This window comes from Acytostelium subglobosum (assembly GCF_000787575.1).
Source record: "Acytostelium subglobosum LB1 DNA, scaffold: scaffold10, whole genome shotgun sequence".
NCBI lineage: Eukaryota > Evosea > Eumycetozoa > Acytosteliales > Acytosteliaceae > Acytostelium > Acytostelium subglobosum.
Genome location: NW_012236523.1, coordinates 159097 through 181622, shown reverse-complemented (window position 1 = coordinate 181622; position 22526 = coordinate 159097). Strand labels below are relative to the sequence as shown.

General features: G+C 41.4%; 12 protein-coding genes across 12 annotated transcripts; 8 read left to right on the top strand and 4 right to left on the bottom strand.

Moving 5' to 3' along the window:
- Positions 1 to 62: 62 nt before the first annotated feature.
- On the bottom strand, positions 63 to 2019 carry SAMD00019534_054810 (hypothetical protein; the record flags this gene model as incomplete). Its single annotated transcript, XM_012898972.1, has 4 exons — positions 63 to 176; positions 241 to 475; positions 549 to 1255; positions 1327 to 2019. The coding sequence occupies 4 exons, from the start codon at positions 2017 to 2019 to the stop codon at positions 63 to 65; spliced, it is 1749 nt and encodes a 582-aa protein (XP_012754426.1).
- Positions 2020 to 2395: 376 nt separating this feature from the next.
- SAMD00019534_054800 (hypothetical protein) lies at positions 2396 to 3845 on the top strand (the record flags this gene model as incomplete). The annotated part of the gene is made up of 3 exons (XM_012898971.1): positions 2396 to 2469; positions 2554 to 3163; positions 3240 to 3845. 3 exons carry the CDS (start codon positions 2396 to 2398, stop codon positions 3843 to 3845), a joined length of 1290 nt encoding a protein of 429 aa, XP_012754425.1.
- A 59-nt stretch (positions 3846 to 3904) lies between these two features.
- Positions 3905 to 5245, bottom strand: SAMD00019534_054790 (hypothetical protein; the record flags this gene model as incomplete). The annotated part of the gene is made up of 2 exons (XM_012898970.1): positions 3905 to 4247; positions 4329 to 5245. 2 exons carry the CDS (start codon positions 5243 to 5245, stop codon positions 3905 to 3907), a joined length of 1260 nt encoding a protein of 419 aa, XP_012754424.1.
- A 573-nt stretch (positions 5246 to 5818) lies between these two features.
- Positions 5819 to 7414, top strand: SAMD00019534_054780 (hypothetical protein; the record flags this gene model as incomplete). Its single annotated transcript, XM_012898969.1, has 4 exons — positions 5819 to 5952; positions 6013 to 6333; positions 6439 to 6804; positions 6883 to 7414. The coding sequence occupies 4 exons, from the start codon at positions 5819 to 5821 to the stop codon at positions 7412 to 7414; spliced, it is 1353 nt and encodes a 450-aa protein (XP_012754423.1).
- Positions 7415 to 7661: 247 nt separating this feature from the next.
- SAMD00019534_054770 (hypothetical protein) lies at positions 7662 to 8359 on the top strand (the record flags this gene model as incomplete). The annotated part of the gene is made up of 4 exons (XM_012898968.1): positions 7662 to 7726; positions 7837 to 7850; positions 8021 to 8204; positions 8272 to 8359. The coding sequence occupies 4 exons, from the start codon at positions 7662 to 7664 to the stop codon at positions 8357 to 8359; spliced, it is 351 nt and encodes a 116-aa protein (XP_012754422.1).
- A 722-nt stretch (positions 8360 to 9081) lies between these two features.
- On the top strand, positions 9082 to 10710 carry SAMD00019534_054760 (hypothetical protein; the record flags this gene model as incomplete). Its single annotated transcript, XM_012898967.1, has 3 exons — positions 9082 to 9157; positions 9229 to 9740; positions 9811 to 10710. Coding segments are annotated over 3 exons (1488 nt in total), but the record flags the coding sequence as incomplete, so codon positions are not given.
- A 2817-nt stretch (positions 10711 to 13527) lies between these two features.
- On the top strand, positions 13528 to 14094 carry SAMD00019534_054750 (hypothetical protein; the record flags this gene model as incomplete). The annotated part of the gene is made up of 2 exons (XM_012898966.1): positions 13528 to 13943; positions 14019 to 14094. 2 exons carry the CDS (start codon positions 13528 to 13530, stop codon positions 14092 to 14094), a joined length of 492 nt encoding a protein of 163 aa, XP_012754420.1.
- A 259-nt stretch (positions 14095 to 14353) lies between these two features.
- On the top strand, positions 14354 to 15763 carry SAMD00019534_054740 (hypothetical protein; the record flags this gene model as incomplete). The annotated part of the gene is made up of 1 exon (XM_012898965.1): positions 14354 to 15763. The coding sequence occupies one exon, from the start codon at positions 14354 to 14356 to the stop codon at positions 15761 to 15763; it is 1410 nt and encodes a 469-aa protein (XP_012754419.1).
- A 1182-nt stretch (positions 15764 to 16945) lies between these two features.
- Positions 16946 to 17858, bottom strand: SAMD00019534_054730 (hypothetical protein; the record flags this gene model as incomplete). The annotated part of the gene is made up of 3 exons (XM_012898964.1): positions 16946 to 17303; positions 17377 to 17562; positions 17623 to 17858. 3 exons carry the CDS (start codon positions 17856 to 17858, stop codon positions 16946 to 16948), a joined length of 780 nt encoding a protein of 259 aa, XP_012754418.1.
- A 161-nt stretch (positions 17859 to 18019) lies between these two features.
- SAMD00019534_054720 (hypothetical protein) lies at positions 18020 to 19278 on the top strand (the record flags this gene model as incomplete). Its single annotated transcript, XM_012898963.1, has 2 exons — positions 18020 to 18080; positions 18161 to 19278. 2 exons carry the CDS (start codon positions 18020 to 18022, stop codon positions 19276 to 19278), a joined length of 1179 nt encoding a protein of 392 aa, XP_012754417.1.
- Positions 19279 to 19405: 127 nt separating this feature from the next.
- SAMD00019534_054710 (hypothetical protein) lies at positions 19406 to 21463 on the bottom strand (the record flags this gene model as incomplete). The annotated part of the gene is made up of 1 exon (XM_012898962.1): positions 19406 to 21463. A coding segment is annotated over one exon (2058 nt), but the record flags the coding sequence as incomplete, so codon positions are not given.
- A 512-nt stretch (positions 21464 to 21975) lies between these two features.
- On the top strand, positions 21976 to 22320 carry SAMD00019534_054700 (hypothetical protein; the record flags this gene model as incomplete). Its single annotated transcript, XM_012898961.1, has 1 exon — positions 21976 to 22320. The coding sequence occupies one exon, from the start codon at positions 21976 to 21978 to the stop codon at positions 22318 to 22320; it is 345 nt and encodes a 114-aa protein (XP_012754415.1).
- Positions 22321 to 22526: the final 206 nt, after the last annotated feature.

The window sequence follows — 22526 nt, the reverse complement described above, 5'->3', positions numbered from 1 at the left end:
CCTGTACCACAGTCAATCTAATCTTTTCTAGGGTCGATAACTGTATTCTCTTCTGCCATTTATTATGAGTTGTTGTTGTTGTTGGTGTTGGTGTTGTTGTCAGTTTCGGTTGTGGCAGTGGTTGTGTCTGGCTTCTCGTGTGAATACTTGCAGCTGGCACCCTTGGAGCATTCTCCCTGTTGTTGTGGTTGGTAGTTAGTTAGTATCCAGGGAATAGCAATAATAAGACATTTAACTTACAATCTCAAACATTCGCTTGCAAGGGATATGCTTCCATGAACCCTTTGGCTCCTTCTGCTTTGTGTACTTTCCCTGGTTCTTGATACGCTTCTCTGCAACTGTCTCATCGCCTTCATTTCCACGCTTTCCTGCTCTTGCCTGTGGTCCCCAGTTCTCGGTTGGGTTTGGCAGATACTTGGGTACGTCTGGTGTTGCTCCGTTTGCCTGTGGATGTAAATCAAAGTTGATCACATGCCTAAATTGAGATTGGTGAGAGGTGTGTTAGGAGGATGTTGGACAACATTGGACCAGTGATGGTATCGACATACTTTGGTTCAGTGGCCAGAATGAAGTGAGCTGGAGATGTTAGTGAGGTGTTCTTTGGTGGATGAGACTTGGCATATGTTCTGAACACGTCCCACATGAAATCGAATGGAGCATTGGTCTTGATCACTGATTGAACGTGGCTGGACGACACCTTGTATCCACCGTTCAAAATGGCCGATCTGATGATGGCGATCGAGGGAGTGTTGGTGTGCAACACAGAGGTGAAGTGATCGCTCTTGAAGTAGAAGGGCACGTCTTCCAGCTCCTCAAACGCAGAGGTCAGCACGCCAAACATCCTCTTGCAAGTGTTGAACGCCTTGGGATGATCCTCTATGTACTTCAATGCAGTCTTGCAAGCGTCCTTGTTGTGGAGAGACTTGTTCCAGAATGGACCTGCCATTTGCAGTGGCTTGGTGCAGAACTTGCATGTGGTGCTGTCCAGGAACTTGCCAAGGTTGGGCAGCTTATACTTGGTGCTCTTACCCTCGACCTCCACGATGCCCAGTGGCACAGTTGTGTAGCTGCCACAGCCAACGCAGCTAAAGATGTTTGCCAACTTTGAGAAACTACGCTTGCACTCCAGTGGCGATGTGTACACTCTCACAAACACTCTGATGTAGAAGTCCACACTGAGTGAAAGTATAGGTACAATGTGACGCTTATAACGATTGGCATGTGATTCAATCGTGTGGAGAAGTATCCTAATACCCTGTTATATGTTTGATTGATTGTGTCAGCAATGCCCATCGCTCCATTCTACGCGTAGACAACAATGCTTACGAATTCATGACAGAAGTCACCCTTGAGTGGCACTGATGAGTACTTGTGGAAGCATGCCTCTGGATGGTTGCCACAGAGAACCGCCGAGTCGGTGGCGGTCACACAGAGCAGACCACCCTCTGAGACGGCCTGGACAGCACCGTCCAGGAAGTTGCAAGGTGATCCATAGGGGTCAATGTCGATGATGTCAAACTGGTCCTGTGGGTCGCGATGGTTGTACATGACAGTGGTGGCATCGCCCTGGTTTGGTCTGAGGAGGTTCTTGTCAACATTGTTCAGATCACGGTTCTTCTCGATCGACTTGACGGCCGGCTCCTCAATATCGTTGGACAAGATATAGTCGACGCCGTCAAGCTCCTTTGCGTAACGAATTGATCGCAGACCGGTGGCAGAGAGCGCCTCGAGGATCTTGACCTTCTTGGGCTCCTTCTTCTTCTCTACCAACTCCTTGTTGCGTTGTTCGATGAATAAACGAATCATCAGAATCGACATATCTCTGTTGAATTCTTGAACAGGGTTGTAAAACACCTCCTTCTTGCTGTTATATTGTATAGTTGCAGAGTTCTCTGTGATTGATACCATCTCATTGTTTCCATTGTTGTTGTTTCCGTTGTTGTTGGTCTCATCTACCATTGGGGTATCATCGACCATTGTAGTCGATGTTGTCGATGTTGTTGTAGAACTCTCTGACATTGTTGAGTATGTTCTTGTTTGATTGATCGAAATGCTACCTGTTGTTGCTGTTATTGATGAGTTTCTAGAATGTAATAATGATGATGATGTGATTGAACCTAAGTAAATAGGTCTCAATGATGCTAATGATGTTGTAGTAGTTGTTGCTAGTTGTACAAGTCTTGTATGATTATTGGAAAGGTATCTAAACATTCGCGACCAAAGTTGTAAACGAGAATGAATGTATGAACAACCTGACTTGAATCAAGCATCTCGAGTATCGACAAACCCCCCCAATACATCAAATTTCTCACAACACAAAAACGGAAAGAAATCAAGATTTTGATTCAAGTTCATTCAATTTGCATGTATTAAAATAGAGATAAAGATAGAGATAATGGATGAACATATACAAAGAGGACATACTATATATGATGAACTGATACATATATTTGATACTCATAGTAATATGTATGTATCGTGTTATCTTTGAACCAAGTACATCATCTCACTCACTGACTCTTTTATTCATTCATTCGAATCAATCATACTCAGTAATGAACTTGGATTGATTGTATCAGTTGAGAAGTTCACTGCAAAGAATGCTGCTGCTTCATCATCGACACCATCACAGTCAATGGAGATATCACCATCACAATCATTCATAGTGGTTGAGAATAACTTGGGCGTGTCAGTTGGATCGGTACCTCCATTGTATCACTACTGCTTTGTGACATTCAATACATTGTTGGACAACTGCAAACTGCGCAATTGTAATGATATCACTGATGAGCAGTTTGCCCAACAGATACGCGACTATAATGATGGGCCATTGCTCGACACATTGAACAAGCTCACCAAGGTCATACTAATGGTCAATGCCGAGAATTTGACCGCACTCAATCTTCGCAAGCGACTGATCACTGCTGGTCTCAACACACATATCGACGAGATCAAGCTGCTCAACTTTATATTCACCAAACATCCAAAGAGTGGCGAGGCATGGTGTCATCGCCGATGGGTACTTCACAACTCCAAAGGTGTTGCCATGGACATTGCCTCAGAGATGGCCGTCTGTCGTCGCGTCGCAGAGATCTATCCCAAGAACTACTATGCATGGACACATAGATGGTGGTGTCTACAACAACAGATGACTGTTAAGAATGTATGTTCATATGTATCACGCACTCATTCAATCAATCAATCACACTCACTCAATCAATCAATCAATCAATGATCAGTTGCTGGATGATTTGAAGATGATGGATCAATGGTCAATGAGGAATATATCGGACTATTGTGGATTCAATCATCGATCACTCATATTAAGACAACTGTACAATGATGTTAGGAATGGTGGACAATGCGATTGGCAGTCACTGCTGGATCTCTGGCTGCGAGAGTTCAAGATGATTGATACTTTCATCGTAAAGTATCCAGGACACGAGACACTCTGGTCTCACAAGCGATTGTTGATCGGTGTGTGGATGTCAGAGATACTGCCCAACAGCAGGGAACAGTTGGTCAAATGCCAGCTGTTGTCTGGTTTGGCATTCCCAACGATGATCAGTCAGCTGGAGTACTGTCAAGGCATCATCGGTGACACAGCATCATCGTACTACACTGAGCAAAAGACATTTGCTCAGCGCTTTGCATTCTGGATCCTTCAACTCAGCATCAAACTGACGACAAGTAGTGGCAATCCAGTACATCTCGACGAGCACGTGATACCTAATGAGGTGCGACAAATGGTCATCAACGAACTTATGCAATCCAATGATCCATTCCCTCCCATTCTAGTCTTGAAACAACAGCTGCAGCAACAACCACAACAGCACGCTCAATAATGAATGAATAGCCGCATTCAAGGTTGACATATTCAATCAATCAATCAATCACTCACTTTTTACTTTGTCGACTTGTCCTCTATATAGTTAATGTAGCTGGCGTCGTCTAGATCGGCAATGTCATCTAGTAGCACGAATGTTTCGCCGTTGCGCCGTTGGATGGATAGCGCAAAGATACCCTCGGTTTGGAATAATCTTTGATTGAGTTGCTTGCCCATCTCGGCTTTCTTGTCGACGACCATCTTTTTGAACTCTGCCTCACTCATCTCCATGAGCTTGATCATTAGGTCGCGTGCCAATCTCACCGAGAGACCACCAGTGCCATCTGATATTCGTACGATCACATCACTATTGCCACTATCATCGTTTGATTTCCTTGTTGATGCTCCCAATGCTATTGCTCTTGTCTTGTATGTTTGATTATTGTTGTTGTTGCTGCTCGATGATGATGTTAACAGTTGTTTCTGTAGGTCTACTATATACATGAACTGGGGTTGAGGTTGTTGTTGTTGTTGTGGCTTCTCTGTCTTGACAATGTCCATTGGTATCAGTGGAGGTGATATTGAAGTTGGTGTACGTGATGATGTGGATAACTTGTTGTTGTTGTTGCCAAGTGTCAACTTGGGGATGGTCGGCGGCAGTTTGATTGGTGTTGAGCGATATACGTCTTCATCCTCAAACTCTTGAGGATCAAAGTGAAAGTTGGCAATGTCAACATTGTCATTGTATTCATCCTCATCCATCATAGGTATATCGATTGGATCATAATAAATATCATCTTGATCAAAGAAGTTGTCAACTGGTTTTGTCCTTCCATTACCATGTCCATTACCATGTCCATTGCCATTGCCGTTGCCATTGCTGTTGCCATTAGTATGTGATGTGCTTGTGCCATTGATCTTGTCTCCATCTTCTTGTTTCTTTTGTCGAATAAGATTTGAAAGAAGTGTCGTCTTGACAGGCGCGGAAGTTGGTTGAGCGATGTTGTTGATATTGAGTTTCAAGACTGGTGTATTATTCGTTACATTGTTATTGTTGTTGACCGTTGTTGATGTAGATGATGATATGTTGTTGCTCTGGACCACCCCATTCGTAGTTGATGACTTGGCGGCAGTTGTCGCGGCGTCTACTAAACGCTGAACACTGCCACCAAGTATACGAATGTTTGTTTCATCTAGTAGTAGTATACCTCTTCTTATTGGTACATCACGTACTAATACTTTGGTTCCGGGTGCAAGCTGTGGAGTGATGAATGGTATATACTGATACTCCATTGCAAAGAATGAATGAACGCCATCTGTCAAATGAAGCTTGAGTGTTCTATTCTCAGACCTATCATTGTCCATCCTCGTTTCAAACGGTTGTGATATATTCTTGACATAATTGATCTGCATCAACATTGTCCCACTGAGTACATTCTGTTTGATTGAATGATCCATAAGTTGTCTATACATTGTATCAGTGAGTGTTGATATTGTTATCTTATTCTTGCACTTGTTGTCGATTGATATGTCTTGATATAGTAGTTGATGATAGACCTTCTCCAATATTGCATCTCTATGTGATGTCAGTGATGTCACTGATTTGTACTTGTCAACTGTTGACAATATGAATTTGATACATCTTATCAACCAATCTGTAGTGAGTCTTGTCCAACATGTTGTCTCCAAGTATAATCTCCACTGTTCAATCAATTCAGCAGGTAGCTGATCCATCCTATTACTAATCTATCTATCCTATCTATCTACGTATTGTGAAGATGAACAAATAATTGTTGTTTTGGTCCTCAAATCATCAATAATCGAATGCTTGGAATTTATTTCTAAATTCCACTTTTTGAAGGGGGTGCCCTTTGACAAAACATCGTTTCTTCTGATGACTTTGAAATTGTTTACTTGTCACGTGTCAAAGATACAGAGATATTATATTAACTTACATACATACATATTTTATTTGTTCAATGTGAATGAACAATGTTGTGCTCCAAGCACCATAAATGGTTCCTCATCTCTATATTCTTTGCATACATTGCAACAATGACTATCAGTTCATTCTTCCTATTCACCAAGCATCCATGTACATACCAACAAAACATGATGATTGAAAGGTATGTACATCACATCTACTCATTCAATCAATCAAAGTATATATCATTTACTAACGTTAGAATGAACAAAAGGAATGATGAAGCAGTTATTGTATTACATTGGGAGATGAAGGACCATTGGGCAGGATGGGGAAAGAATACAAAGATACTTTGGGCAGGATATAAGGATGAAGAAGCAGGACATTGTCGTAACAATTGCAAGTTCACTGGCCTAAGAGAATTGAGCTCAACTGCCGATGTTGTACTATTCGAACCTCAACTATTTGGTAGACGAGGCCAACAATACCCACCTCTAAAGCGATGTGGACAAAAGTACATGTTATTCTCATACGAGACATCTGATTACTTTCCATTACATTCAGACTACAAATACCTATCACAGTATGTTCATTCACTCATTCAATCAATCCTTATGGAATCATTCCACTCACACACTTACACACTTACACACTCACACCCACTCAATCAATCACTCAATCTGATCAGTATGGATTGGAGAATGACATTTGAAAGCAAGTCAGATGTACAGGTTAGCTTTGTATGTGGATGGGGCATGAGCAATGGTATTGATGCTTATCGTGATCCTGTGCCAGCATTGGGAGAGAGGAAGAAGTTTGCTGTGTTTGTAGCTTCAAACTGTGGATATGGAGGTGCACATTTGCGTACGAAATACGTTCTGGAACTGATGCAATATATACAAATTGACTCTTATGGCAAATGCATACCAAACCAACCCGAAGATGCATTGGTCAACCTAGATGAAAAGGAACGATTCCAAGCAAAGATGGATCTATTCAAACAATACAAGTTCGTGCTAGCCTTTGAGAATAACAATCAAACTGACTATGTAACGTAAGTCATTACTCAATCAATCAATCAGTCGGTAATGGAATCATTCCACTCACTCAATTTGGTCAATCAATCAAATAGTGAGAAACTACCTCATGCATACTTGGGCCAATCATTGCCAGTGTATATGGGCGCGGATAATGTTGAGGAGTGGACAGCTGGACATAATTCGATTATACGGACTGATCAATTCAAGTCACCAAGAGACTTAGCAGACTATTTGATCAAAGTGTCAGAGAATGAGACATTGTACAATAGTTACTTTGAATGGAAGACGCAACCACTCAAAGAGAGCTTCCAAAGACATTATAACAACTGTGTCTTCCAAGCAGAGTGCAGGGTATGCGATCTCGTACGTCATGAGCGTAGTAAACAAGCCAAACTCATCAACAATACTCATAATGTTGGTGGTGGTGGTGGTGGTGGACTATCTCATGATCGATCATTGGCAACAGACACTGGAGATGGAGGAATAATACAACCATTATTCTCAGACTATATCATCGATGACAAGTTCTATCTCATTCAAAAGATCTCAATGGCAATCATCATCATCATATCAATATTATACTTTATCATCTTTGTACTTGAACCATGCCATCATCCAAGGTGATGATCACTGGAATCAATCCAATAATTCAACTCCACAAAGCCACAAGGCGTTCACAAGCTCGAACTTCCATCCACAAAAAGAAGGAACTCGTTTGATCATTAAAAATAATTTTATTTGATATTTTTTCGCGTGTGTTTGTGAGCAGGGATGTGGCGTGTATCTCACGCAACAAGTACTCTTGACATTGGATAGCAACACTTTTTGTTCTTGCCCCGTCCACTGATCCTCTCTATCAACATCATATAAAATGGTTCAACGTCTCACTTACAGAAGAAGACTCTCCTACCGCACTGAGTCCAACAAGGTCAGAGTGTATGTGTCATCAATCCATCATCAGAGTTCAATCCCTTCAAAGATTGATTGGATGTATCTCCCCACTGGATACATATGATACTAACATAACATTCATTGTCAATCCACAGTGTTAAGACTCCAGGTAAATACAGCTCTAGGATACACGATTAGAGATACAGGATTGGAGTAGATGTGGCGATAAATACATCTTTGGATTGAATGATTGAAAGATTGACGACGAATGCGATAGGTCTCGGAATAACATGTTATTGACACATTGGATACATCATCATCACATCAACAACTATATAGGTGGCAAGTTGGTCTACCAATATGTCGGAAAGAAGGGTCAAATCCCACGCTGCAACGAGTGTGGTACTGAGATCAACGGAATCAAGGCCATGAGACCACTCGAGTTGAAGAATGCTCCCAAGTGCCAGAGAACCGTCGCCAGAGCCTACGGTGGTGCCAAGTGCCACACCTGTGTTCGTACCAGGTATGTTCTATTTTTAATATGATGACGATGATAATTGAATGACTAACTAACCAACCAACTGAAACAGAATCATCCGTGCTTTCTTGATTGAGGAGCAGAAGACCGCCAAGCTCGTCTACAAGAAGCAGCAGAAGGATAAGAAGGCTGCCAAATAAACCAGTTGATGGATGGACCTTATTACATAACTATAATAACAATATATCATCATCAATCGTCAATCATCAAACAGCTTAAGCAGCAGCATTCAACGTTCAACAGCAGCAGCAACCTCTCTCATCAACCTTGATTGATTTGCGATCTAATCTAATCTAATCCAATCAGCAAAAACAATCATCGATGTATGTAGTATGGTCTTCATCTGAAGACCTTGAACTACACCCAGTCAATCAGAGACAGGTCCGACCAATCTCTTCTTCCAAGACCACTACATCATCGATCATTCATTCATGTTTGAAGCTAAAGTATGATGATGTGAACCTTCAAGTTGGAGTGTGTGAGGGGTGGTTTGTGGTTCATCACTCTCAAGATGTGTGTGTTTGATTATAAGTATGACCCTTCTTGGCGCTCTTGTGTGTGTGTGAGTGTGTGTGTTGGACAAGGAGAAGAGAGGGATGCGGAGGTAGGATGACATTGTGTAGCGTGTGGTACTCATCTCATCAATCAATCAGTCAATCAATCACAAGTAAAGGACCCTTATAAATATATATTAATAATAGCACCATCACCAATCAATAACAAACAAACAAACAAAGTTAACAACACTACCTTGATTGCACTACTACATCATTCATTCCATCTTATCACATGACATAATATTACCTCATAATCATCATTAATATATACATCAAGTTATTAATATATATTATTATTCAAACCAATGTCTACGAAGGACAATAATATATTGGTTCTGGCGGGACCTTCATTGAGTTCAAATAATGATCACAAGGATAAAGGCATGTCTCAGAATGATTGAATGATTGGATGGTGGAGTTTGTACTAATACATAACATGTATATACTTATAGTACTGGATATTGAACATATTCAATGTGCGAGGGAAACTCCAAATAGTAGTAGTTATGGAACCGAAACAAAGAGTGACCAAGATGAAAACGAACAACAACAACTTGAGCCATCATTCGAGAAGAATGATACACATGATATCACATTCCTGTTGCCGATCCAGGATATTATAGATAGTTCTGGTGATGCAGACGACGCTGCATCTTCGCAGCAGAGCTTTGACAAGATATACGCACACCGACATATTGTACAGACACACTCGGAATACTTTAGAATACTGTTGACCAATGGAATGAGAGAGTCCACTCAACAAGAGATTACAATTCCCAACATACCAACTGATGTATTCTACAACATACTCCAATTCCTCTACACATCAAAGTTGGACATTAACGAGGACAACATCAACAATATATACCTTGTATGCGATCAGTTACTTCTGGATGATGGCAAACAACTCTGTAGGTCTCATGTCCAATCGATGGACAATGCAATATTGGAGAAGTTACTTTATGTAAGTTGAATGTATCAATGAGTGATTGAGTGAGTGAACGTGGAACTAACCAGACCATCAATCAATGAAGGGTACCGATATTATATGTACAGAACTGAACAACTTATTTATAGACCAGGCAGTGGCTAATGCAACATACTTTTTGCAAGAGGAACGAGTGGCCAAGCTGACAAGGGACATGTTGTTGGGAATATTACAAAAGGAGGACATGCCAATGAAGGAGGTGGAGATATTCAAATCAACGGCAACATGGATCAAAGCGGATATTGGATATCCACCACCTACTGATGATGATGGAGTGTCCAGCTTGGCAGAGTTGTTCAACTATATCAGATTCCCAACGATGGAGTGGGAGGAGCTGAGCACGGTGGTCGAGCCCACCAAGTTGGTCCCAACCAATCTGTTGGTTGAGGCCTATCGTCACCTGTCCAAGCCAAAGAACTGTCCACTGGCAGTATGCGATGCGAACAATCTCAGACTGATGCAGCGAAAGAAGATAGACCCGCCAATGGTCCCGGGTGTGGAGGTCTATCGAATCCCTTGTACTGACCATGCCAACTGTGCCTCGGTCAGCTGGACCATCTCAAACTTCAGTCTTATCAAGACGCAGAAGCACATCAGCAACACATTTGAGATCATGGGGCTGCGCTGGAGGATGTGGAGCTATCCCGCAGGCGAGGCCAAGCACTCAGACTCATTCTCTGTCTATCTTGAGGCGATACGAGTCAAGGAGAGGGAGTCATTCGACTTTTTGAGGAACACTACGTTCTTCTTCTCGCTTGTCAATCACAAGGATATGACACTGACCAAGGAGTATCCATCATCGCCCAATGTGTTGTTCAACTACGACAAGAGTGTGTGGGGCAATGGATTGATCGAGTTGAAGCAACTCTATGACCCAGCACTTGGCTTCATCGACAACGACACCGTCACCATCCAATTACATATCTTGGAGTGTCTTGCATTGGAGGGATAGATGAGCCTTATTGTGAGTGAATAAACTTTCAAATTCAGTGATCATTTCTTGTTCATTAATTTTTGCAAGACAGAGATAGAGTTAGTGATAGAGAGATTAGAGATAAGTGATAGATATGACAGATGCTGACATGTCTGTTGTATGTAATGAACATAATGAACGAACAGAGTTCATTTGTTTGGATTGTAAACTGTTGTGTTGTTCAGTATGCTTGATGAAGTTGCACAAGGGACACAACTTTGATCATATCGTTCATATTAAGAAGAGCATGAAACAGAAGGACTATCAATCAATGTGGTGCATGTCAAGATTGAACACATTGTGGAAGACATTGCAACAATGTTCAACAACATATCAATCATTGGAGAGATTGAATGATGAGATCACCACTCACTTTGAACAATTGATCAAGGTGTTGATCACTCAGGAACACAAAGTGAAGACTCCAATCAAAGATCAGATGGAGCATGTCAAATCAACAATCAACAACATCATCAATGAGATCAAAGACATCAACTCAATCATCAACATGTCACATCCTGTCGGCCAAAATAACAACAATGACGCAGATCTTCATCAACAGATCATCAACACAATCACATCATGCACATCTATCGAACAGTTCATGAACAACATATGTCCACCAATGACGGTTGATGAGGTTGGACCCATGCTGAATGATGGTCAACTGTTGACAATGATCAAGAATCACACTGAACACACATCACTGGTACCTTATGATGATCAATCCACAAAACAGGCGTGTCAAGTTATGATTGACATCAACAAGTTGAATGATATCAAGAAACAGATTGAATCATGCTTTACACTCATTGATCATCACACGAATGCACAACACAATCTTATTATCCCAAAGGTGTTTGATCGACATGTAGTTTCATTGCGTGACAATAATCTTTCATTGTTCTCACTATCGACGTCAAAGTTGACATCAACAAAAAATGTATTTAAGAGATCGCTTACCGGAATATTGACATCTGTTGTGTATGCTCGAGGTAATGTCTATATATTCGGAGGAATTGACGCACCAACAACATACACTCGATACTCATTGATCGAGAACCAATGTTATGATGCTGAGATGGTTGGCATCACTGGACGATCATTTATCTCAGCCGTATATGATGGTGGCAATCATATCTATCTTGTTGGTGGAACACAAGGAAGACAATATTTCAATCTTATTGATCGCTTCGACATTGACACTCAACAATTCACATCACTTGGTGCACTCTCATTTAGACTGGCCTACCCTTGTCTTCACTTCCACAACGATACCATCTACATTGTCTCCGGATCGCAAACTGGGCGTGCTCTGCAGGACCTCATTTCATTCAATGTGAGGACACATGCAGTGGATGTCATATTGAAGGATATCATCGATCAATTCTCCACCAGTTGTTTCGATGGTCAAGACAATATCTACATTCTCAACTCTAAGACATTCATCCGATACTCACTGTCCAACAAACAAATCATAAAGTTATCACAATCTCCAAAGTATGAGATATTACGGACAATGGTGTATGATCGACAGTTTGGAATTCTGTTCATTGGAGGCAAGGACAAGAATTGTCAATATTCACTACAGGATGACAGATGGACCATTCTCAAAGACGACAATGACTATGAGAATTCTAGAGAGTGTTTTGGAGCATGTTTGATCAGCAACTGATGGTGTGTTTAATGAATAAAAGTACATTCGTTCATTGCTTAAAGTTAACTTACAAGTAAAGAGATAGTAGAGAGGACATGTCAAACATTGATGATGCAGCTATCACAACAAGGTGTGAGGTGCACAGACATTGGTCAGAGTTCATATGTTTGGATTGTAAGCAGTTGAGTTGTTCAGTGTGTTCGGTGAGTGTCCACAGGGGCCACAATGTTGATCATGTCGAGAATATAAAGATAAACCTGGAGAAGAAGGACTATCAATCAATGTGGTGCATGTCAAGATTGAATACATTGTGGAAGACATTGCAGCAATGTTCAACAACATATCAATCATTGGAGAGATTGAATGATGAGATCACCACTCACTTTGAACAATTGATCAAGGTGTTGATTGCTCAAGAACACAAATCCAAGACTCCGATCAATGTTCAGATGGAACATGTCAAATCAACAATCAACAACATCATCAATGAGATCAAAGACATCAACTCAATCATCAACTTGACTCATCCTGTGGACAACAACAACAACAAAAATGACTCAGATGGACATGATATTCACCAACAGATCATCAACACAATCACATCATGCACCTCTATCGAACAGTTCATGAACAACATCATATGTTCGCCAATGATGGTTGATGAAGATGGACCCAAACTGAATGATGATCAACTGTTGACAATGATCAAGAATCACTCTGAACACACATCATTGGTACCTTATGATGACTCCACAACCAAGTTAGAAGCATGCCAGGTTAGGATCGATGTCAACAAGTTGAATGATATCAAGAAACAGATTGAATCATGCTTTACACTCATTGATCACACGAATGCACAACACGTTCATATTATCCCAAAGGAGTTTGATCGACATATCCTTTCATTGAGTGAGAATCATCATTCATTGTTCTCACTATCGACATCCAAGTGGAAACCAATCAACAATGTATTTAAGAGATCATTCAAAGGAATATTGACATCAGTTGTGTATGCTCGAGGTAATGTCTATATATTTGGAGGATTAGACTCACCAACAACATACACTCGATACTCATTGATCGAGAACCAATGTTATGATGCTGAGATAGTTGGAATCACTTGTCGATTATTTATGTCAGCACTGTATGGTGGTGAGAGGCATATCTATCTTGTTGGTGGACTCCAAGAGGACCAATATTTCAATCGTATTGATCGCTTCAACATTGACACTCAACAATTCACATCAGTTGGTGCACTCCCATTTAGACTGGCCTACCCTTGTGTTCACTTCCACAACGATACCATCTACATTGTCTCCGGATCAATATCTGGGAATGTTCAACGTGACCTCATTTCATTCAATGTGAAGACTCATGCAGTTGATGTCATAGTGAAGGATATCATCGATCAATCCTCCGCCAGTTGCTTCGATGGTCAAGACAACATCTACATTCTCAACTCCAAGTCATTCATCCGATACTCACTGTCCAACAAACAAATCACAGAGTTATCACAATCTCCAAAGTTTGAGATATTCCGGACAATGGTGTATGATCGACAGTTTGGAATCCTTTACATTGGAGGCAAGGGCAATAATTGTCAATATTCACTCCATGATGACAGATGGACCATACTCAATGACGACAATGACTATTTGAAGACCAGACAGATTTTTGGAGCAAGTTTGATCAGCAACTAAGGGTCTGTATGTGTTTGATGAATAAAAGTTCATTCATTCATTTATCGACCATTGAGATAGAGTTAGAGATAATAGAGAAGACATGTCTATAGATAATAAGAATGATATGTGTGAGGAGAGTAATCATAGGACAGAGTTTATATGTTTAGATTGTAAACAATTGAGTTGTTCATTCTGTTTGTTAAGATTACATAAAGGTCATAATGTAGATCATATCGGTATTATTAAGAGTAGTATTGAACAGAAGGACTATCAATCAATGTGGTGCAAGTCAAGGTTGAACACATTATGGAAGACATTACAACAATGTTCAACAACATATCAATCATTGGAGAGATTGAATGATGAGATCACTGCTCACTTTGAACAAATGATCAAGGTGTTGATCGCTCAGGAACACAAGGTCAAGACTCCAATCAATGTTCAGATGGAACTTGTCAAATCAACAATCAACAACATCATCAATGAGATCAAAGACATCAATTCTATCATCAACTTGACTCATCCTGTGGACCACAACAACAACAATAATAACAACAACAATGACTCAGATGGTCTTGATGTTTACCAAAAGATTATCAACACAATCACATCATGCACATCGATCGAACAATTCATCAACATCTATACACCAACCATTGTTGATGATGATGGATCCAGAGTGGATGATGATCAATTGTTGACAATGATCAAGAATCACGTTGAACATATATCAATGTTACCTTATGATGATGACTCTACGGCCAAGCTACAAGCGTGTCAAGTTAGGATTGACACCAACAAGTTGAATGATGTCAAGAAACAGATTGAATCATGCTTTACACTCATTGATCCAACTAAGGTAAACAAACCAAAGGAGTTTGATCGACATGTGTTCACATTCAACAAAGACGATTGTTCACTTTTCTCACTGGACACATTCACATGGAAATCAACTAACAGAGTACACAATAGATCATCCTCTCCAATATTTACATCTACTGTGTATGCCAGAGGAAGTGTCTACATATTTGGAGGTGGAGACTCACCAGCAACATACACTCGGTACTCATTGATCGAGAAACAAGCCTATAGTCATGAGATGGTTGGAATCACTGGTGGACGACTTTTATCAGCAGTGTATGATGGTGACAATCATATCTACCTTGTTGGTGGCCTTCATGACTTTAACTTTTTAGATATTGTCCAATGCTTCAATATTGACACTCAGCAAATCTCATTAATTGGACACATTCCATATGGTCTGTCCAACCCTTTCATTCATTTCCACAATGACATCATCTACATTGTTGGTGGAAACAGGAGTGTGGCTCATCGTGACTTCATCTCATTCAATGTGAAGACACTGACATCTGAAGTTCTCCTCCGAGATATCAGCACCAATCAAAAGACAAGTTGTTTCGATGGCAAGGACAATATCTACATTATTACCTCACAGGCTTTCATCCGATACACATTGTCCAACAAACAATCAACAAAGCTGTCCATGCCTCCAAGGGTTGATAACTATCTCACAATTTTGTATGATGAACAAATTGGTATACTCTACATTGGAGGCAAGGGCAAGAACTATAGGTACACTGTCCAGAATAATCAATGGCTCATCATCAATGACAATGACTATATTAGTGATCGAACTACCAGTGCTGTATGTTTGATAAGAAACTGATTGGTGCCCAACCAGCGAGAGCGAGTGGGACGAGACCAGAAACAAACTATTTTGACTACATCTACTGTGTACGCCAGAGGCAATGTCTATATATTTGGAGGTGGAGATGCGCCAAAAACAAAATTCGATACTCATTGATCGATAACCAATGCTATGATGCTGAGATGGTTGGCATCACTGGTGGCCAATGGATGTCAGCAGTGTATGATGGTGACAGGAGTATCTATCTTGTTGGTGGATACCAAATAGAACTCGGAGACCCAATGGATCAAGTTGCTTGCTTCCACATTGACACTCAACAATTCATATCAGTTGGTAAACTGGGTTGTACTGGCCGCCCCTCTACCCACTTCCACAACGATATCATCTACCTAGTGTCTGGAAATATGTTTCCAAGGGGTGGAGTTCAGTGTGACCTCCTTTCATTCAATGTGAAGACATGTGCATTTGAAGTCGTTATGAAGGGTATCACCGATGATATCTCCTCCAGTTGTTTCGATAGTCAAGACAACATCTACATTCTCACTCCGAAGAAATTCATCCGATACTCACGGTCCAACAAACAAACAACAAAGTTATCACCACTTCCAACATGTGATAAATACCATGCACTGGTGTTTGATCCACAGTTTGGAATCCTTTTAATTCAAGGCAAGGGCAGTAATTGTCAATATTCACTCCAGAATGACAGATGGACCATGCTCAATGACGGTGACCATATGGAATCGAGGATATTCTTTGGAACATGTTTGATAGCAACTAATAAACAATTGTTTATTGATTGATTGATTTGGAGTAATTCCCTTGTGATATATTTATATAAATTACTTTATTTGTTGTTAATTGTTTAAGTTGATTAAAATTAAAGAGATGATTGAATGTTGGATCAAAGGAGACATAATACTCATGGGCAAGAAAATTATGTACTATGAGTTACCTGTTTATCTAAAGAACACGAACTAGCCAAGACCCTTGATCCAGTGCCAGAAAAACTCTGTCAGTAGGATGGCGATGATCAATTGAAATACACCCAAGCCGAGTCCCAGTGTGCTCATTGAAACTCTCGTATTTTGCAAAACACGATGTTTTGCTTGGGTCTCCATTATGTTTGATTATGGGTTTCAATCACTTTCGTAGTTGGACAATGTCTTTGTGCATTCACCTCATGATCGATCATGATGATTATGATGAGAGAATATCAGCATTGTCCTTCCAGAACTTATCAGAGATGATGTCAATGTGCTCCACAACAAGACGTTTCTTGAGTTTGTTTGTTGGTTCGTTGGTTCGACTGTCGATTGATTCCTCATTGACCATCTTGCGATAGATTACTGATCCCTTGCGATACATCTGTGGCAAAGTGTTATAGTTGATACCAAATTGAGTGAAGAGTATCTCATTCTTTGCCTCTGCCAGTGTACCCTTTAGAGACACCTCTGCCTCATGTGGTGTCTTGCCACCCTTCAACACCAATGCCCAATATACAGTATTGTACATATTGTTAATATGTGTATCTGCTTGTCTCCAACTTAGGTAATCTCTATATTTGTTGTGTATGCATGTAAGTATGAGTTGATTGATTGATTGAGGGTGATTGAGTGTTATACCCGTACCTTAAGTTTTGATCTGATGGATAACAGACTGCTCTTGAGTCAAAGGTTGGTGGATACCTGAGTGGATACTCTCCAAAGTATTCCTTCCATCGATATACAAATTGACTGGTAAAGTATGATACTACTGAAGAGATGATCTTACTCTCACGACGTTCAAACAATGTACAGGTCTTCTTGAGAACAAAGCTAAAGATGATGTATGAGTATGTGTGCGCGCCTAATCTTTTATATGATTACGTTACATACCTATATTCATCACTCTCACCAAATGCTATTACAATGTCAGTGAACTCTTTGCACACCTCCAATGCACAACGATTCATTAACTCCAGACCTCTATCATCGTTTGGCTTCTGATACTCGTGTTTGGTTGTGAACTTGTGGAATGATCGACCATCCACTCTGATCACCACCCATACATTTGGTAACAATTGATCTGGTTGTTCAAATTGCTTAACATACTCATACTTGCTATTGGCCATCTTTTATCTCTTTGATTATTTGTTCATCACTGATTAATTAAAATGGACTTTTTTGAACTTTTCCAAGTCCAGCTCCCACCTTCGACTTGACGACTTGATCGAAAGTGTGAGATTCATTCATTATCTCTGTAACATCACTGACATACATACATAAATATACAATGATTCAAAACAGAGTACTATTGACTTGCTCAAGACTGATCACTCCAACATCCAGAAATGGTATGTTAATCAATATCCATTGGGTCTCACTCACATTGATCAATCAGAAGTCACGCTAACACACTTAACAACACATACAGTGCTTGTTGGATCATTGTCACAAAGAGGACTGATATCAGGTTACACTTTGAACAACACAACTACCTCTCAATTGCAACAACAACAACAGATCAGGAACTACGCAACATTCGGCGAGAAACAGTTTCAAAAGATCAAGGCCAAGCGTGATGAGGCAGCACGTTTGTTGAAGGAGGAAGCCGAGCAGAAGTTCATTGAAGAGAACAAGGTCTCGATCGAAACACTCTCATTCGAGGAGGCGTTGCAGAACCTCAAGGGCAAGTTGTTAAAGTACAAGGTGGTCAGCGCCCCACACATGGCCACGCTGTTCAAGAAGGTCACGACCAGCGAGCAATTGGACGAGGCTCTGCTCTTCTACAAGTCACTCAAGAACGACGACCCCAAATACTTCAACGGCAACCACCTCTCACAGATCTACTACGCCGCAGACCGGTGCGGCCAGTGGAAGATGTGGGCAGACATCGTCTCCAACCCACACACCTTCCAGATGTTCCCCTCGCATCTCTCCGTCGCCAAGACTATCTACCAGCTGCTGCGCAATGGTGACACGGACAAGGCCATCGAGTTGTTCAAGTACCATCAAAAGTTGAACAAGATCACCAAACACTTCATCTCTGCCTTGGCCCGTGGTCTGAACAAGACCAAACAATCGCTCGCTGCAGTCCCACTGCTGCAAGCGATCGAGACCACCAACGTCCACTCCGGTTTGATCAAAGATATCCTCCGTGAATCCATCAAACAAGGAAACACTGAGCAGGTATTGGCCGATATTGGACGCTTCATCCAGGTCGTTTTCGATAATACCTCTGACAAGATCATTTGCCCGGGCGTCGTCTATGCCGCGCAAATGGCCTCGGGCAACAACGCTCTGGTCCTGCCATCACAAGTTGAAGTCAACGAGAAGATCGTTGATGTTGCCGCCAAGACCATCCTTCAGAAGCTCAAGGAGATCTCGCCAGAGGCTCAACAGACATTGATCGAGAACGTCAAGAATTACTTTGGTGGCGATGCCAATGTACCCAAGACAATCCTGCCAGTTCTGGAAATCCAACAACAAGAGCCAGAGAAGCAACAAGAGTCGAAGGAAGATGAGGAGGAGGAGAAGGAGGAGAAGCAGTAATCACACGAATGATCAATCAATCAATCGATCATACATCTCAGACGCGCGACACAAGAGACCTTAATTAAACAAATTGAATTATGGATATCCATGACCTTTATATGTCGAGTAGGACTTGGCTGTACACTTGGATCTTTGGCTCCTTGTATGGCCTCAGATGTTTCCTGGCTCCATCCATTGTGATCCTGTTATGGGTCATATCCAACCTAAGTTTGGGAAGTGATGGCGCGACCACAGACTTGTCCTGGATCTCCTCAGGACATGACTCTGGTACTTGTGGTTCACTCTCAGACTCGGACGACTTCTTCTTCTTGCTCTTATTCTTCTTGCTCTTGGTCTTCTTTGTTTCCTCTTCTTTGGGCTCTGCTGGGGACTCATCAAAGTTGTCGAATGAGTCACCCTCCATGTCTTGTGTCGATATCTTGCTGTACTTGGACAATGGCGTGATGAATGATTTGAATCCGATCAGTCCTATTCTGTTACAGGACAGGTTGAGATTGTGAATGGCTGGGGATGATCGATCCAATGCTGAGCATAATGGTTTGACACATGTGTTGTCGAGCATGTTGCCCTGGATGTTGAGATCATCTATCACATTGGTCCTCATGGCCTCAAACATACAGACTGCACCATCACTCTCGATTCGATTGAAGGACAAGTCCAACTTGCGAAGTACCTGATTTTTGGACAAGGACTTGGCCAACTTCTTGGCACCCTTGGACTCGAGACTGTTGTAGCTGAGGTCCAGCGAGGTCACAGAGGTGTTGTGCTGCAGGTACTTTCCAATCCACTTAATACCCGACGGCATGATCTTGTTGTTGGACATTGTGAGCGATGTGATCGTGCGACCTAAGTCCAGACCATCAAGGTTGTTCCCGAATCGATTATTTGTCAAGAGTAGCGAGCGTAGCGTGGGGCAACCCCGCACGCCGCTGCTCACAATCAGACAACTGGCATCGTCTATTGAGTTGTTGGACAGGTCAAGTGTCTCCAATGCGTATGGCTCTGGCGATTGCGACATGCTCTGGAGCATGTGGCGAACGGTACAGGCAAGTGGGATGGCCTGCTCGTTGTTAGACAGTCTGAGCTGTTTGAGTGAACGCAGAGAGTGCTGACGAAACAGTTGTTGGAGCAGTTGTAGGCACTCGCCTGGTATGTCCTCAGCAAGGTCCAATGTAGTTATATGATTGTTCTCGGCCAATGCCAGCAAGAGATGATGCATTGTACTTGAGTCCAATGACACACTCTTCAGACACAGCTCCTCAAGATTGGCATGCTTTGAAATTGTATCGATAAGTTGGTTGTTGTTGATATTGGTAACAAGTTTGGTTGTTGGTTGAGAGTTGTCCATGGATAGCGTGGCCAGGGGATACCCTTTGACATATAGTCGCTTGAGATTGGCGCATTTGGAGATGGCCGTCGACATGAATGGATAGATTGAACGATTGAATTGATAGCGATTCAATCCAAGTATACACTTTGGATCATTGTTGATGAATGTTAATGATTCCAATGAGTTGTAATCGGTTGCCAGTGACTTTAGAAATGTCTCTGATGTATGTGCTCGTGATGAAGTTGCCGACAGTCCCTGGAAATTGATTGATAGGCCACTGACCCAATTCATTGCAGTCTTGCACCAAAGTTTAGACACCAGTCTAGTATTAAGAAAGCAATCATCCACCAATATCTGAACAATATACTTCTGAACCAGCACTGGTAGTCTATGTACATTATCTTCCTCTTCGTCCTTCTTCTGCGGCTTCACCTCCTCTTCCACAAATGACACTTTCTTTGACTTGGTCGTTGATTTTGTTGATGTTGTTGGACTTGAAGTAGATGGTGCTGAGGCGGGTTTGTAATTCTTGTTCTGGGCCTCTGGCATGTCATGTCTGAATCGCTTCAAAGTCTCGAGATAGCTTGTACTCAAGGCAGGTCCATCAAACCTATATCTTTTCTTTGATTGTTGTTGATCACCATTTGTTGTCGTTGTAGTTGTTGATATTGATGTTGATGATGTTGTCTTTGGCTTGGATGTTGACGATGACGATGACGAAGACTTAGACGGGCCAGACTTGTAGTTTGATGATGACTTGGTTACAGGTGCCTCAAGATTGAGAGTGAACTCTCCAGGTGATGTCCATAACATGTAGTCACTACATTGATCAAACTTATAATTCTTATTCATTATATTTATATTACATTTAGATTGTAATAATGATAATATTGGTTGACCGATTAGGTCATTGTCGGTCGGTTGTTGAGTTGAGGAAGAACGTTACTCAACTTCAATCGCTTTTACTTTGTCGTTGTGGGGTGGGTGAGGTGAAGAGAATCAATTTAATTTGTTTTTTTTATTTTTTCATCACCATCATTCTTGCATCACAATGTCTGTGGACCAGCCTCACACACACTTTCCTGACTCAGTTCATTCATCGACAAAGTCCCTTCTTTTTTGTCAGACACACTTGTTACTCTTTACACTAATACTACAAAGATCACTCAAACAACAACGTCACGTTCGATTGTCAAGATCAAGCCAGCAGCATCATTCAAACAGAAGCAGCAGACTACCCTCAAAAACAGATCAACTTCTATCATTCATTCATTCAAAAAGAAAGAACAGATAGATCATTCAATCAAACAACCTTAGTACATTACAAATATACACATATACATACACATATACATACATAAACAATGTTGTCAAGAGCCATTAGATCATTCTCCTCTGTTCAGCGTGTCAACTACAAACCATCTGTGTTTGCCGTTCGCTCATACTCATCGGACGCCCACAGACTCTCTGAGAAGGAGGTGTCTGAGCGTGTGATTGACGTGATCAGCAAGTACGACAAGTGCGCCGGCAAGGCTGTCGCCCCAACCTCCACATTCAAAGAGCTCGATCTCGACAGTTTGGACAGCGCCGACATTCTGGTCGCCGTCGAGGAGGAGTTTAGCATTGAGATCCCAGACGAGGAGGCCGACAGAATCAACTCAGTCAAGGAGACCATCTCCTACATCAGAAAGACTCCAACTGCCAAATAAACAAGACGTCGACGTCCTTATATCAGTCGGTCAGTCAACATCATAATATCATATATTTTAACAATCATCAGACACTAGTAGTTGAACTTCTTCTTGTTCATTCATCCAGGTTCATTGATTGATCATGTGAGCGATTGATGGTGTGAGAGATAGAGCCTTGATTGATTGGATGAAGGCAGTAAGTAAGTGTGGGGGAGTTGTGAAGT